Source organism: Mugil cephalus, chromosome 1, assembly GCF_022458985.1.
Source record: "Mugil cephalus isolate CIBA_MC_2020 chromosome 1, CIBA_Mcephalus_1.1, whole genome shotgun sequence".
In the NCBI taxonomy this organism is placed as follows: domain Eukaryota; kingdom Metazoa; phylum Chordata; class Actinopteri; order Mugiliformes; family Mugilidae; genus Mugil; species Mugil cephalus.
The window spans coordinates 28,506,837-28,523,747 of NC_061770.1; the positions used below are offsets into that span (position 1 = coordinate 28,506,837).

The 16,911-nt window shown below is 45.9% G+C and overlaps 2 protein-coding genes and 1 long non-coding RNA gene across 3 annotated transcripts in view; 1 reads left to right on the forward strand and 2 right to left on the reverse strand.

Annotated features, from left to right (window-relative positions):
- LOC125009548 overlaps positions 1-16,911 on the reverse strand; it is a 321,026-nt gene that overhangs the window by 235,794 nt on the left and 68,321 nt on the right. The gene's annotated exons all lie outside the window — the stretch shown is intronic.
- LOC125008444 (E3 ubiquitin-protein ligase Topors-like) lies at positions 1,277-7,665 on the reverse strand. The gene is made up of 4 exons (XM_047585703.1): positions 7,413-7,665; positions 4,205-6,531; positions 4,022-4,126; positions 1,277-2,695 (listed from the first exon to the last, which is right to left on the reverse strand). The coding sequence occupies exons 1-4, from the start codon at positions 7,503-7,505 to the stop codon at positions 1,510-1,512; spliced, it is 3,711 nt and encodes a 1,236-aa protein (XP_047441659.1). The 5' UTR covers positions 7,506-7,665; the 3' UTR covers positions 1,277-1,509.
- Positions 8,948-10,464, forward strand: LOC125010346. The gene is made up of 2 exons (XR_007113050.1): positions 8,948-9,097; positions 9,701-10,464. It is a non-coding gene; the product is annotated as an uncharacterized LOC125010346 (long non-coding RNA).

Sequence of the window (16,911 nt, forward strand, 5' to 3'; positions counted from 1 at the left end):
GAGAACCACAGACACTGGAGAACCACAGTGTTGGGACGTTTGTGGTCGATGGTCTCGTGATCAACAAACTGACCGACTCATGGATTGTACTTTGACTTTGGGTGTAACTGAGTAGAACGGCGGCTTCACTGCCACTGATTTACGTCAGAAATGTGTTTGTAAGGTTTGTCTGTGTTATTCTGACTTTACTTTTTTTGGCCTAATATTTGTGCACACGCTCACATTCTTGTAGAAAAGGCGAAACCTCACTTTCACTTCCTTAAATATTCAGAGCTCTGTTGTGAAATACCAGAAGTAATCGTGTGCATGCAGTGTGTATATAACGTACCGTCGCTCCTCATTTATTCACATACCTCCGACTAAATATAAATTCAACGGGATCAGTTTTGATTTAGCACATAATTATCTACTATATCATCCCCTCATTAAATTACTGCACACAGAATAAGATGGTGAGCTTTGTATCAGTCTCTCTTTAAATTACTAGAATAATGATTGGACTGGATTTAGCAGCTGGTGCAGATCATGAGTTCTGAAACTAAGCTGTTGAGACGTGACTTTCTATGGACAAATGTAAGATTACATGAAGTATCAGGCAGTAAAAGTAATTAATAGTAAACAGTTCATGCATCCATCCATGGAGGTAATGTTTAGTTTCAGTAGCAATAAGAAGAATAACAGGAATAATCCGGTTCAATAGCGTGAATCGTTTCTGATGAGACATCACAAACTTGGAAGGCGTGGCTAAGACGCTCCTATTTCACCTGGCAACGACAAACACAGTTTTCTGATTGGCTGACTGAAGCAGAGCCGTCTGTCTTCTCCTCGTCTGTTCCTAGATGACTGGTCTCTTTAAACGTCCATGTGTGACTTATTTAAACTGATGCGACCAGCTACCGTAATAACTGTAGTCTGCGCCCAACACTTTTTTCCCCTCATTCATAAAAAGGCAAAGTCAGCAGACAGGTTGTCCACAACGAAGACTGACCCTAGAAATCAGGGACGTCTGGTCCCCCTAAAAAAACCCGCAGGACCTTTTCATGGTCTACACTGAAAATGACCTGAAACAGTGTCTGAACGCTGTGGAATCAAACACACCAGTATGGAGGAATATTAGAACATTCATCAGGAAAACAGAAACCCTGGTGTTAGGCAGGAGCCGGTACCACCCAGCCCCAGGAGGAAGGTAAGGAAGGGATGAAGGTAAGGAAGGGAGGAAGGTATGACAGCGTTTAAGGTATTTACGGTACTGAAAGGATTGAGAAGAGCTGCAGCCTCAGTGTTTGAACAAAGCTTTATTGAGATGTAAACAGACACAGCCTCCAGCTCCTCTGATTCCATCACGATTCATTTCAGTTTCATTCCCCGTGCGTCTCCTCGTCACTAATTATCAAATGGAAAAAACCCACTAACTTTGTTCCTGCTCCTGAATCTTCTCCCTTCTTCTGAGAATCAAATTAAAACCAGACGCCTGAGACGTCCCGGTCCAGACGTCTGAGACGCGGCGGTTCAGACGTGTTGAGAGTGCGTCTGAGTCGGCGCCGCGGTCGACAGACTCGGGGTGAGATGGGAGGGTAATGGGGGGGTTCCTGTGAGGGTGGGGGGGGAGTCGGGGTCACAGTGGTTGAAGTGTCTGTCCCATCCTGGCAGCGTCCTTCTGTCTGTCTGTCCCCCTGAAGCTACTCTGGGGGGGTGGAGCTCAACAGAAGATTTCCCAGGATGCATTTCTGCGGGCGAGGATCTCCCGCTAGGAGCTGCCGTTAGCGTCGTGCTAGTTCTCTCCTCCCCGTGCGGGGGGGAGGGGGGGGAGTCTGTAGAGGTGACTCCCTGACCTCTGGAGGTAGAGCAGGTGTGGGGGGGCGTCTCCGCTGGGGGGGGGTCAGCAGGTGGTGACCTCTGACCTGAAGGGGAATCCACCGAGACGCCGGGACTGGAATGGAAAGAGTTCAAGTCCGGGTGCAGGAGGGGACCAGGTGTCCTCAGCGTTGGGACGGGAGGAGGGACGGCGTCCTCCAACCAGGAGTTGCTGACGGAGCGGGGGGAGACGGGGGACGGCTGAGGACTCCCAGCATCTTTGTGTTTTAATGGCGGTGGTGTGTTTCTGTCATAGGACGTCACAGGACTGGCCTGTCTCAAGAGAGGAGGGACGTCCCTGTCCCTGTCCACGTCCTGTCCACCCAGAACGGACGGAGAGGGAGAGGAGCAAGGACCCGTCTTTGGGCTTCGGTCTCTGTCCTCGTTGGACAGTGTCAACCAGTTGTCCTGGCGTCCCCGACTAGGAGTCAGGTGTCTGGGGACAGAGATGTCCTTCAGGTCGCTGAGGATGGAGGCCAGGAGGAGGCGGTCGCTGTTCCCGTCTCTCAGGTCATCACGTGTCCCCGCTGGTCCACGTCTGTCCGAAGACACTGCGCCCACGTTTGGGACCGTCTCCACCTGTGTCACGTCCACCTCTGCTGCCTCCTCCTCCGTCGCATCCGCCTCCGCCTCCGCCTCCGACCCGTCCGACCTTCGGTCCAGGATGTCCACGGGAAGCTCCCCGATGTCGGCGTCCATTGCAGCGGCGAGTCGGGCCGAGTGCAGCGGCGGGAGGTCGGAGAAGTCCACGGTCTGCTGGCTGCTCAGAGGACTGCTGCTCGCACTCAGCTTCACGTCCTCATCGCTGCCATCGCTGTCCAGGGTGATGATGACTGGAGGACTGAGAGAAGACACCCACAGGGGGACGTTTAGGACGTCCTCAGTACGGACCAGTGACAACACAACGCAATAAATAAGAACTGCACACGTTTCCTTTAAACACCCGATATGACCATGAAACTCCTGCAGATGATTAATGACAGGATGCAATAACTTTTTGTATTACAAGTTTCCTGTGAATTTATATTTAAATATGCACTGATTTGCACAGGTTTTAAACAATTAAACAGAAATCTGAGTAACGGCTGAAGCGAGGTTCAAAATTCTTGTTGCAATCTGTTAATGTATTAGATTTACAGGTATTAACAGATATTATGAATACATCCTTTAATCGCTCTATAAATCACAGAATACTGTCTCTGTAAAAACCTGCAGAATGAAGTTAGGAATAAATCTGGAGGGTTTGGTTTGTGTAAGAGCCACTGAAGTGGAGATTTCTGGCTCAGAGCAGCAGAAAAACTTATTTTGAGGGGAAAAAATCACGTGTATTTTTGTTGGAAACCACTATGAACCAAAACCAAACCTACTGGAATCCTTAAAAACACATCATATAATCATATCAACATACAGAAACCTGGAGACACTGGAGAAGCTTCTAATTGGATCGATGGAGTCAAAGCTGGAGGAGCTCCGCCCACAGACTAGAGGGGAGGAGCTCTGCCCACAGACTAGAGGGGAGGAGCTCCGCCCACAGACTAGAGGGGAGGAGCTCCACCCACAGACTAGAGGGGAGGAGCTCCGCCCACAGACTAGAGAGGAGGAGCTCCGCCCACAGACTAGAGGGGAGGAGCTCCACCCACAGACTAGAGGGGAGGACATGTATGAATGTGTAATTTTGTGATCCAATCTTAAATCCAATCCTAAAGTTCCTCCACTGGAGATTCATAGTAGCTAACGTCACTCATTAAGGCTAATACACGAGATATTTAACGATCAAACTGATGAACTTCATAGCTTTTTTTGGAAATAGCTTCTGAATTTAATGTCCCATATGAGCTGGGACAGGGTCACGTTCACTTCTCTTTAAGGTTAATTCTTTCTCATTCTTGCTTGATAATCAACTCCAGTTCAGGACCAATCACAGCTCTAGACACAGTTACGTTTGTTTCCTCTAGAGCTGTGATTGTGTTTAATATTTCCAGCTGCTTCTCGTTCTCTGTGATTTTTGAGTTTCTTGTTTGGATCAGTAAGTAAATGGTGCGGTTAACTGAGGCCAGAGTTTGGTGTAGGTTTGTGTTTGTGTGGAGTTGTTACAGACTGACAGGTCGTCCTGTTGCCCTGTGCAGGAGAATAAACTCAGTCTGATGATGACGTGAACCATGGGTACCTGCTGTGCTGCACCCTGCGGCGGCGTTTCCGGCGGCGTTTGTGGGCGGGGGGCTGCGTGGCGTCGGTGGTGCCCTCGTAAACGATCTCCACGCTGGGACTCCGCCTGCAGACACAAACCCGGCGTTAACAGGGAAACATCAGCACCACATCTGCTCAGAGGCCCAGGAAGAGATATCATCACCTCGCCCTCTCCCTGCGATCGTCCCTCCTCCGTCTCTCCTTCCTCCCCCCTCCTTCTTCCCTCCCTTTCCTCCTCCTCCGCCTCCTCCTCCTCCTCTCTCGGTCCTGGCTGCTGCTCGGCCTCCAGGTCGGGTCCTTGACGTCATTGTCCAGGTGGCGGCTCTTGTACTTCCTCTTCCCGCCCGGTTTTTCTCCGATGCTGCGATCGCTGGGGGAGGGCGAGGGCGTGGGTGGCGGTGGGGAGGAGGAGCAGAGGGGGGAGGAGGATGAGGAGCAGGAGGAGGACGAGGAGGATGAGGAGGAGGTGGTAAAAGGGGAGATCTGGGAGCAGGGGTAGTCCCAGCTGTAGTCGGGAGATCTGGAGTCGGTGCTGGAGTGGAACGGCGAGGGGGAGTGGGAGCGGCGGCGGTGCATCATGGCGGGGTAGATGGAGCGGTTGGGGTTGTACAGGGTGCCGCTCTTCCTCTCCTGCCCCCTCCTCTTCTTCTTCCTCCTCCTCCTCCTCTTCTCTTCCTTCGCCACCTCCTCGCCGGGCGCCGCCGGACTGAGCACGCTCACAGAGTTCCCGCTCCGACTGGAGCTCCGCGACCACCCCTCGCCATCCTTGTCCTTGGGCCCGTCGTCCTGCTCCGCTCTGCTGGCCCCTGAGGTGGAGGGGGGGGCAGTGGGCAGGTGGGAAGGGGCGGGGCCTGCGGGTGAGACAGGGAGGGGCTTCTCATGTGTCTTCTCTTCCTCCTCTTCCTCTGTGTCGGAGGAGAGCTGCACCAACTCGGGGGTCCGCTCAGCGATCGGCTTCTTGTACCCGACGATCAGACATTCCTCTCCCTCGTCCTCCGCCTCCTCCTCATTGGCCGTCTCCGGTGGGGCGGGGCTTAACAACAGTGAGTTGGACGGTTCAGCAGTGGAGTAGGAGGGGCCTGGCGTCTCGTCGTCCCAGCTCGCCAAACTCAGACTGCTTCCCATTTGGATGACATCATCAGCTCCCCCGGCCCCTCCCAGCAGTCCGACCTCAGCTCCTCCGGCCTCCGCCCTCACCTCCTCCTCCTCTCCCTCCGATATGGCGATGACGGAGCTACTCTCCGAGGAGCTGCTCGCCCCGTCCAGCTCCATGGCGGCGGCTGTGGGCGGCGGCTCGTACACGGCGTGCAGGTCGTAGGCGTCCATGGCAAGTGGCGAGCGGGCGAAGCTGACCAGTTCGTGAACGAAATGTTCGGTCCTCGCCAACAGGAAGGGCCGCAGCTCTTCTTCTATGGTAGTGGGTTCCTCCAGGCCGTAGCGCGCCAGCCGTGACGTGATGATGCGCTGCACGATGTCGACCAGCGAGCCGTGCACGCCGTAGAGCACCGTGAGCTCCCGGCGCAGCCAGGGGCGGAGCCTGTTTAAGTGTGAGGGGCTCCGGCGAAAGCCATCTGCCGTGATGTCACGTTGCTGCTGGTTACCGGTTGTCCCGGCGACACCACGGACCCGGACGCCACATCGGTAGAGGGCGCGCCGAAACGCCACCGTCTCCCGCTCCCTCAGATGCCGCACCACCCCGCCTTCTCTCTGCCGCCGCTGCCTCGCCGCCAAACGCATCATCAGGCGCCGCGCCGGCCGGTCGTTGGGCGCCACGTGGGCCTCAAACACCACCCCCCTCTCTGCCACATCAGCATCTCCCCGCAGTCTCCGATGCTCCTCGCCGTCCTCCACGGGCGGGTGAGGAAGCGGAGGAAGGGGAGGAGAATCCAGGTACCACTCCCACACCCCGGCCCTCTCCTCTGCTTGCCCTCCCCGCTCCCTCCTCCTCCTCCTGGTGTTAGTCGCCGTCTCCCCGTCCGCCACCCTGTGTCTCCTCAGCATCAGCCTCATCTGGTGGTCGCTCCTCGCCGCCGAAGCCATGGCCGCTACCATGGCGACTGTGGCGGCCACGCTGCTGTTGCCGGGCGCCGGCCTCAGCGTGTACTCCTTGAAGTCGTCCTCGGCCCGGACCGAGTGCAGGATGGAGGCGAAGGGCTGCTTGCACAGAGGACACTCGGCCTTGTTGTGGGACCACTCCTGGATGCAGGGGAAGCAGAAGCGGTGCAGGCAGCGGTCCAGGTAGGCCAGGTTGTTGAAGCGGTCCAGGCAGATGGGGCACTTGGAGTCGGGCGACGCCTCCTCCGCCGCCATCACGGCCCGCGCTGACGCCGAGGCGGAGGAGGAGGCGGCGGCCGACGTTCTGCTGCCGCTCTTCCTCTGACTGTCTTGATTCCTCTCCTCCTCTTCCTCTGGTGGACCGCCTCCTCCGTTGGCAGCGGCGGCGGCGTCACGGCGACGCACGCGCAGCTTCATCCGCGTGGGCGCCATCACCTACACACAAAGGTCAAAACACACAAAAGACAAAGAGAACCTGAACACCTGAAGTCTAAGGAATGTGACCTGGTTCTGGCTTCCTTGTTGTGTTATTACCCTGCTCAGTATCCAAGCTAACAGTGCAACAGCTAAGCTAAGCTAGCTGGGAGCTAGCTGGGAGCTAGCTGGGGCCAATGGTAGCTGTCAGATGCTTGTTCTCTCCGTTTGCTTGTTGCTCTACAGGTTTAAGAGAAACTCACATTAACAGACACGAGTTGCTCCCATCAAACTGGCATGCTAGCACAGGCTAGCAGCTAGCCCCGGCTAAGGGTCTGGTACCCTGCCTGACCGTTACTTTGTCTGTTAGCCCGCCTGTTAGCCTGCCTGTTGCTCTGTCTGTTAGCCTGTCTGCCTGCTACTCTGTTTGTTACTCTGTCTATTAGCCCTTCTGTTAGCCTGTCTGTCTGTTACTCTGTCTATTAGACACTCTATGCGTTAGCCCGTCTGTTAGCCTGCCTGCTACTTCTGTCTATTACTCTGTCTGTTACTCTGTCTGTTAGCATGCCTGACTTTTAGCCTGTCTGTTGACCTGTCTGTCTGTTACTCTGTCCGTTAGCCTGTCTGTTAGCCTGTCTGTCTGTTATTCTGTCTGTTAGCATGCCTGACTTTTAGCCTGTCCGTTAGCCTGTCTGTCTAATACTCTGTCCGTTAGCCCTTCTGTTAGCCTGCCTGCTACTGTGTCTATTAGCCTGTATGTTACTCTGTCTGTTAGCCTGTCCGTTAGCCTGTCTGTCTGTTACTCTGTCTGTTAGCATGCCTGACTTTTAGCCTGTCTGTTGACCTGTCTGTCTGTTACTCTGTCTGTTAGCCTGCAAGCTAACACGGTTAGCTCTCCGTACCTGAGTAGAAGTGGACTCTTCGGGTCTCTCCGGGAGCTTTTCATCCGGGGTTTTTCTCTTCCTCCGGGCAGAGCTTCGTGCCGTGAGAGGCATCCGCCGTCAGCCCCGTTACCCGGTTATCGGCCCCGTTACCGGCCCCGCTGCTCCGATCCGTTTGTAGCCGCCAGCCGTTAAAACAAAGACATTTTTAGACCGAGTGTTTTCGTCCGAAGCCTCGAAACTCACAGCTGGAAGGAGACGGAAACCGCGGTGCATGATGGGAAGACTCTCTACAGCCAAAGATCGTTAAATGCAATGTCTCACTCCTACCGACATTTCACCTGAGTTAGACTTTATTCATCCACAAGAGACTTTTACTTGGTCACATTAGTTGCGCATAAAACACACGTTTGAGATCCACAATTAAATATCATATAAGTAAAAATCTAGTAAAATATGAGTAAAAATCCGGTAAAATAAAATAAATATTAATCTCGTAGCTGAAATAAAATCTATTGAAAGTGAAAATCAAGTAAAATAGCACAATATATGAGTAAAACTTTAGTAAAATAAAATAAAGCATATAAACAAATCTACAAGCAATAGAACCAGAAGTGTATATATATAAATGTATATTCTATCCATAGGAAGGATTAATAAAGTGCATTAAGAACATGGAGCTCTCTCGTTTTTGTGCAGGCAACTGAATCTTGAGGTCTTTGCTTTAATAAAATCATCTTTATATTTTTCTGTCACATTTAAAGTCTCACTTTCAATATTATCACAATCAAGCAGTATTTTACTTCTCATACAGAGACAGGCTCTTTAAGGCAGTATTATGAGTTAAATAAAACGTGGGACCAACAATCCTTCTTAGGGAAGACGGGAATGTCACAGAAATGTTGAAAAAAAAATGGAAATAAATTAAAATTGAAATATCAATTCATGTTATATTCATTCACACACACACACACACACACACACACACACATTTATATATATATATATATATATATATACGAATTTATTTAGTTTTTTTTTAATACTTTGTTTATTTTGTGATCCTCCTTTACGTCCTTGGTTCCTAAAACGCAGCGGAGTGAGACGTCTCTATGCACGGCTGTGTTTTCAGTGCTGCCCCCTAGCGGCTCCAGGCAGGTATAACTCGCTAAACGTTTTACCTTCTTACTAACTAGACACATGGAACCAAAAAAAAAAAAAAAAAAAAAGTCAAAGCGTTTCTTCTAACTGCAGTTTTAATGAGTTTAAAATACGTTTTAATGGGTTTTATGGAAAATGTTACAAGTCTCTGACTTAGACTAATGATCCACCATTACTTGGCCACAGTTGGGTTGATGCACATAAAAGAAACACTCTTTAAAACCACAAGTAAAAACCAAGATAAATAAGATTAAAATAAAATAAAAATAAAATATTAGCAATATCTAATAAGATTAAAAAAAAAAGAAAATAGTGTAAGCAAACAAATGTAACTAGTTGGTGGCGGTAATGAGCGTTTAAGCTGATTTTCCAACCGCCATTAAAAATAGAAGAAGAAGCAGCAGCAGCAGCAGCAGCAGCAGCAGCAGCAGAAGAAGAAGAAGAAGAAGAAGAAGAAATTGTTGTTGATGTAGTTCCGTGTGTTTCTTTAACTATTTGACATGTTTCCGCTCAGTAGAAAAGTACTGGACAGAATCTACTCCTCGGTACGTTTCCATATAAAATCATTTAATCTAAGTGGATTTAATCGTTACGGCAGCAGAAGGTCGTTAGCAACCAGCTAGCAGCCGTTTGTAGTCGGTGTGGAATTTTAAGAAAAGTAGAAGTTTCAATTTTAAATAAAAAAAGATGGAGGATGTTTGGTAAATTTTAAAGCTCTTTCGGCTACAAGGAGTTAGCTTAGCATAGCTGATTATTACCCTTTGTTGTTGTGTTGAGGCTCTTTTATAGTACAGGGTATTAACCTGTGTGCGTAGCTTACGCTTTATGGGGGTCTATAGGAGGATTATTTAACAGGACTCTGTAGGAGGACTCTTTAGGACTCTGTAGGAGGACTCTTCATGATGGTCTGGAGGAGGACTCTGTAGGAGGACCCTGTAGGAGGACTCTGTAGGACTCTTTAGGAGGACTCTTCATGATGGTCTAGAGGAGGACTCTTTAGGAGGACTCTGTAGGAGGACTCTGTAGGGGGACTCTGTAGGAGGACTCTTCATGATGGTCTAGAGGAAGACTCTTTAGGAGGACTCTTTAGGACTCTGTAGGAGGACTCTGTAGGAGGACGGGTCCTGACGTCTCTGAATGTGTTCCAGGTGCTGCTGGCGGTCGTGGTCCTCTCCTGGTCCTATGTGATCTACGCCAGCAGGATGGCAGCTCATTGGCTGCTGGAGCAGAGGGCCGCCGCCCAAAGGCAGGACTGACCTCTGACCTCTGACCTCTGAGACCCTCCGTCCACTCTGGGTCCACCGGGTCATTCAGGTTTCTCTGGACAGGAAGTAGGATGAGATGAGACTGAAACCGGAGTCTGACCTGAACCAGTCTGCTGGGTTACCAGCTTAGCTTAGCTTAGCTTAGCTTAGCTCACCAGGACCGGGACCAGGCAGCAGGACGTAGACTCATTCCAGTACAGAAACTAATAAGTTACCACAGTGCATCCAGACGCTGATCAAATGAGGGACAAGAAACAACCTGAAGGGAACGTGATTATTAAACAAACCTCCACGGGAGATAATTTATGCAATAACTGAAGTGAAGAAACACTTTAAAGACAAGAACTTGGACAAATACAGGAAGGAGCAACCAACAGGTGGAAGAGAAATAACTGAATCGGTTTGACTTTTCTCATTTATTTTTTATCTTTATGTTTTTACGTTGTTGTGTTTTCTCTTAATTTATAATGATGAACTGATTTTGAGTTTGAGGATAAGGAGTAGGACTAGAAACGGACTTCATTCTAACCACGTAAACAGAAAAACATGCCACCATTAGAAGACCGGCTGGTTTGTCGTTAGCTTGTGTTGTTATATTGATGTTTTAGTTTAACATGTTGAATAAAAAACTCTAATTAATTAAAACAGCTTCTGTTTGTGTTGTTCATTATTTTATTTCATTTTATTTTACCAGGTTAGTCCCGTTGTTCTGTTGAATCCGTCTAATTTTCAGTGGAGCGAACAAGCATCAGCATGAAAAGTTAGAGACAAAACACAACACGACGAACACATGAAAGTACCTACAGACGATGACGATGATGTATTTATCTTTGAGACTATGAGAAATTTAAAATCAGGTCAGACCATAGAGATTTAAAATTATTTAGAGAGTCGGTTAAAACCTGAACTAACTTCCCTTTCTAGAAGAAGAGCTGACAACGTTAACCAACAGCTCGTCAATAAAATCACGTTTAGATTTTAATCATGCACAAGACGAACTGCTCTGTCACACCACAGAAATAGATGAAGATGGTTCAATAAAAATATAATGATACGCAACTAAAAATCTAATAACACAATATCATAAAATGAAACATAAGTAGGAATCTAGTAAAATAACATAAAAGTCTAATAAAGTATTGAAAATAAAAGCAAAAATCTAGTAAAATAAAATAATTTGATCAAAAACTTTTACAATGTGCACATGAACAAATATAGAAGAAGTGTAGATGGCAGTAAGTGTTCATTCCATCCAAAGGAAGGATTAATATTTATTATTCTTATTATTATTATTATTCTTATTATTATTATAACCTTTATTTAACCAGGTTTGTCCCATTAAGATCCAAGATCTCTTTTGCAAGAGAGACCTGGCCGAGAATGGCAGCACCAAAAGTTTCAACACATAATTACATTGATCCAATACATGTTTATACAAATAACAATGAATTTTCAAAATTAGTTAAGATTCGTCAAACATTTGGACTCAGATAAAACATTTGGACTCCTGAAGCCTGGACGTGATGGAACTGATCATGGATGTGAACACATTCAGAGATACCAGACTTCGAAGTTTGAGCTCTGATTCAAAGATGTTTCATGTATTCGGAGCAGAAAATCTAAAAGCTTTCTTCCCCATTTGTGTTCTGACCTTAGGAACAGTAAAATGATATAAGTCCTGGGAGCGGAGACTGTCGGCCCTATTATTCAAAATAAGAAGGGATGATAAATAAGATGGAGTCATCTGAAGAATCAACAAATCAATTGTGTGAGGTTAAGAGAATCACATTGTGTTTATCAGGTCGTCGGACACAGGCATGAGCCAGTCCCAGTTTAAATCTCCCACCAAAAGTAATTTGCTGTATTTCAGCTGTGATAGGAACTTAACAAGGGAAGACAATGCATTTTCAGGAGCAGATGGTGGCCTATAACATCCAACCAACATGATACGATGATTCTTTGTTAATTCTATTTCCTTACATTTATATGGATTAATCCAAGACCAGTTCTAGATTTAAAGTCTGCGGGAGTGTAACAATATGTCGGTGTATCAGGGCCCGGATTAGTCTCAACATTCCCTGAGAGCAGTAGCAATAATATAAACGTTTAAGCTTGATGCTACAAACTTTTACATCCGACACTTGGCTGGAGGGGTAAATATTAGCAGTAGAGGAGGTTGTAGAAACACAAAAATGCTCACTCCAGACAAGGAGACAGCAAAACTGCAGGGACATGTCAGATTTAAGCAGCCACTTGGATATATTCAAAGACACGGCTAACCTATGCTAACCTCTACCTCCCCTATGCTCATGTGAAGTTGTAAGAATAACTCTGCAATGGTCATTGTGGGGCCAATCGCATATATCCTCCTGAGATGATGTTATAGGTGGAGAAGGAATGCCACACATGTGGGGCCACCACCCAGCTGGTCCAACCAAGGAAATAAAGCCTAATACAATGATTAGCGACACTGTAAAATAAGACAGTTAAACTGAAGGCTTCGCTAGAGGCTTGGGTTGGATTGATGACTGCGGAGCAAGGAGGATGGAACAGGCCTCAAGCAGCAGAAACTGCTGTATGCTGCTGTGATTTAGGACCAATCTCAACACCCACCACAGCAGCTCCAGGCAGAAACTCAATCACACCTCACAGTTCCAAGAAGATCAGAACAGGCCGTGACTAGCAAACCAGTCCAGAAGCAGAAGGAGCAGGCCAGAGCAGACAAAACATGAACAATCCACAGATCTTCAAGAGTTGGCCATTCATCAGCACAAAGACCTTCGGTGAAAAAACGAAATCCAATAAAAACATTAAAACAGACACCTAACAGAGACAAAAGACATGCTGCTGTCTTGGAAAGAGGAGGAGCTATAACTATCATTACTATCTAAATATCACTATTATCACAATCATATGAGTAACAATGCAACTAATACACAAACACACACACACATATATGACCATACATATTGTTATTCACTTTTTCTTTAGTATTTAAGTATTAATTTTTTAAGTATTAAAGTGTCTTAATATTAATGTACTTAGTCTGTACTTTTCTTTATACTTTTCATACTTTATACTATTCTTAATATATAGAATAAATGTCACATATGCTGCCTGAGTTTTAGTATGATGTAATTATACTCATGGTACATTTGAATAGCACGTCTTCATATCTTTAAGTGTCTTTATTTTTTGGTCCAGGACCTAAAGCTCTGGCCCTAGAATCGCCCGGAGCAGTGGAACTGGCTGAGGTGGACGTTTGAAGTTCTGTCCACCAGGTGGCGCTGTCACGTTGAATATGATCTGACAGAAGAAGACTGACGTCCAGCTGCAGGTTTGTTGCATGTGAAACCAGACGGATGAACCCAGGAATAATAATCAGTGTTGATGGGTTTATTTAAGTTTGTCTGTTGGACGGCGTTGGACGTCCAGAAGCTTCAGGACCTGAATGAAACCACGCAGACAGAGTTAAAAAGCTGCTCTGAAGCTTCGAGTCTTTGAGTCTTTGAGTCTTTGAGTCTTTGAGACTTTGAGTCTTTGAGTCTCCTCTGAGGGTCTGGATTCGTTTGAAGTCATCTCTTTACTCCAGTTCTAAAATGAATCAGTTCCTTCACTCTCTCCATGTTTCATTTAACTCAAGAACCTGCAGGAACATGAAGCTTAATGGTTAAATAGTTAGTGTTGACCTGTCAGCCAGAACATTAGGACCACCTAGGACCCCTCTAGACTCTGAAGCTCGTCCTGGGCTGAGATCTGGACCAATGTGGAAGTCCAGGTCTCTGGTTCTCCTCCTGGAAGTCCAGGTTGATGGGTTCTGATCATGAGCCGTCGAACTAATGGGAACCTCTACATTTGTTTCACGTCGGCTATAATAAAAAAGAAAGAAGCACCATCTGTGGAAACAGGTTTCTGTTGCAGGTCTGGTTTAATGAAGCTAGTCCAAACCTGGTTGGTATCCAGAGAAGCTGTTAGGTTCATTAACTACTAGCTTATTTATTTAAAGTCATTCATTTTGAGGAAGACTCAACCGTTGTAGAACGTCTACGTCATGTTCTACGTCACATCTGGATAAGTTCTGCCTCTTCTTTTCATGTCACAGTTTGTTTCATGGTCAGTGAATAAACCGGTTTGATGGACGTCGTCCTCTGGAGACACACACATCGTTTCATTTCTGTTCATTAGTTTCTTCTCGTGCTTTAAATGTTTTTACTCGTCTCTCGTGTTTCATGCTGCTCCTGTCTGCGATGTCGGTCGGTGGACGTGTTCTCGTCTTATTCATGAGTCCTGTGATGTATTCAGTAACTAAAGCTGTGTTTGATGTGAGTCCTCACAAATGGAAATGAAGGAGGGATGAGAGCGGGTGAGCGAGGTAGAGAGAGAATGAGGACCACGGAGGGGGGGGGGCACTCATTCATTCTGTTGACAAAAACACTTGAGTCATCTGTAATTAAAAACCCTCCGAGGGCTTTTCTCCCTGAAAGAACACGATGCAGCCGAGGAACAGATCCCGGTCTGATCTGACAGCCATAACATTATGACCACTGAGATGGTGATGTCTCTACTGTCCAACTCTGATATATTTTGTCGACTGCTAAAACACAGTTTTGTAAACTAGGCAGGTTTTTATCAAAATGCTCAACACAGATCACGAAACTACACACCCAACCTGCAAAATACCTCAAAATAAAGCAAAACTACACATAGCATTACCAAATCAAACATTTGCAGCAAAAAGGAGTGTGTGTAAAATTCAAATTGTAGCACATTTTTGAGTTTTAAGTTTATGACATCAGCCTTTCATGAAGTGAACAGGTGTCACCCAGCTGATACTCTATGACCTGGGCTGGACTACATGTTGGTTACACACATGTACTCCAGTCTAAATGTCCTGATGATTAGAGGCTTCATCTTCAGCCCTCATGGTTGATGACATGATCGAAGGTTGATATGATTTCATTTGAACGTCCAACTCCTCTATTAGCTCTACCTCTACCATCTCTACTACTATCAGCTCTACCTCTAGCAGCTCTAGCAGCTCTAGCTCTACCTCTGTTGTTATTCAGATTTTATTCAGGCATCCATGCCATAGACAAAGATGTGTACATATGTCTATGATTGTAGCAGCCTTTTGATAGGATACAAATCATTTTAAATATATTAAAGCATTTGTAAAAACAAACAAACCTTTCTGAACATTGTAATTCGAGGTTTAGTCATAATGTTATGACTGATGGTGAACAAAAATTTTGGTTCTAACCCCATGAAGTCAGATCATCTTCCTCCACCCACGTATATAAAAATCTGTTCTGGTTGTGGAGTGTGGGCGCCATGACAGCTCCTGAAGCCAGAACACGTGGAGCAGGAAACTTTGTAAGCCCCGCCCTATTCATATTAGTAGGCGGGGCTTGGGCCAAACTAACACACTAAAATACACAAGACATACATTTTAGGTGGTCAGTATAAAGCTGATGTTTGTTCAAGTTTTCATAGAAGAAACAGGAATTGACCCAAGTGGAGACTTTCTTTTTCTCATTGTTGAGTTTAAATGTCTCTGATTGGTTATTTGTTTTCTTCTTATTGGTTGAAACTCTTAAAAAATCAAGTTGCTTTAGTTGGATGTGTGAAATTCTGACACCAAAGCTGAAGCTTGAATTTGACCCGTCAGTTGTAAATGTTTAATTAATTTTGATCTGATCAGGGGCTGTGGTGTCCTCCATGACGTCTCCCTCGGGTCCTCGTCCTCCTCCCGTCCAGCTGGTGGCGTGTCGGCCATCTTGGCTTTTCTTCAAATCTGCTCAACAATGTGTCACGAATATTTCTGGGCAGCAGCCGGTGTGGTCTCTGTGGAAGACCTGGATCATCATAGGATCTGGACGTGGTCAGATTAAAGAGCCAGACGTCAGTAGAGGTAGACCGATGGAACATGAAGTTTAGGTCGTTCTTTGAAATTTTTATTTTCACTTTCCATGATTCAATACACAGTAATACACAGTACAACATCACTGACAAAAAAGGACTCAGTCAGCAGTCGGAGGATTATATTATATAACTATCCTATAGAATTAATACATAAATGGATTTCTTTATTGTGCTGCAACACTTTGTGATAATAACACAACGAGCAAAACACTTAAAATATCGCTACAACGTTTTTTTTAATGCACTTGAAACAACAACGATCAGGTTTCTCTTCATGTAAACACAGATCCTAATTTATTTCACGTATTTAACGACCACAATCAAGAACATTAAGACACTTAAATGTATATGAAGCTGAAACTACTCCTCTAAAGTGAAGTCAAAGCTAGTAGAGCTCCCCCTGGAGGCTGGAGGCTGCAGTATAGGTCATAAGCTCAAACTAAAACACTAAAATACACGTCACATGAATTTATTTCAGTAGTACAGCTGAACAATATATCGAAAATATGTGGTTATATTAACATGATAGTCACATCTCAAAAAAGTCCTTGAACTGTGATAATTTCATGTGTTCTACATGCTTTTATTATTATTATTATTATTATTATTAGTTTATTGAATTGGGACAATGCACACTAATCAACACTGATGCATGAGTCATCAGTGTCAACGCGCCAGCTTTAGCATAGATGCTAATTTGCAGCCATAGTCCCAAGGCAGCTACTCAACACTGACAAAGAAGATTTTACAACAACAGTCATACAACAGACAATTAAAGAACTAGACACAGACAGACAGTATCAGAACAGTCATGGTCCAATAACCAAGAGAGCAACCATCGGATTAAGAAAACTTTTAGACTATGTGAGTACATGTCTGATTCCTTTTTAACCAGTGTTTTAAAGAGTCAGTAGGTGTTGGTGTTCTGGACAGGGCTGGGCGATACTAGGTATTTTGGTATCCATTTGATACCAAGTAAATACCGGGCTAGTATCACAGATACCGATACTTTTCACTGAATAATCCGTAATTTTGCCTTTAATTAGTTGATTTTGTTTATAAAACACAGGACAAATATTTAGGCAAATAAAACGTTTTTTTTTTTAACTAATTAAACTAAATAAAATTTAAATAATTCTTTTACTACATACAGTTATTTAGAAAAAAATATC

Excerpts from the sequence above, each read along its gene's own strand:
- LOC125008444 (XM_047585703.1), bottom strand. The coding sequence starts at position 7,505 with ATGCCTCTCACGGCACGAAGCTCTGCCCGGAGGAAGAGAAAAACCCCG. Across the intron at positions 6,532-7,412 it reads AAGAGTCCACTTCTACTCAG|GTGATGGCGCCCACGCGGAT; the intron begins GTACGGAGAGCT and ends CTTTGTGTGTAG. Across the intron at positions 4,127-4,204 it reads GATCGCAGGGAGAGGGCGAG|GCGGAGTCCCAGCGTGGAGA; the intron begins GTGATGATATCT and ends TTGTGTCTGCAG.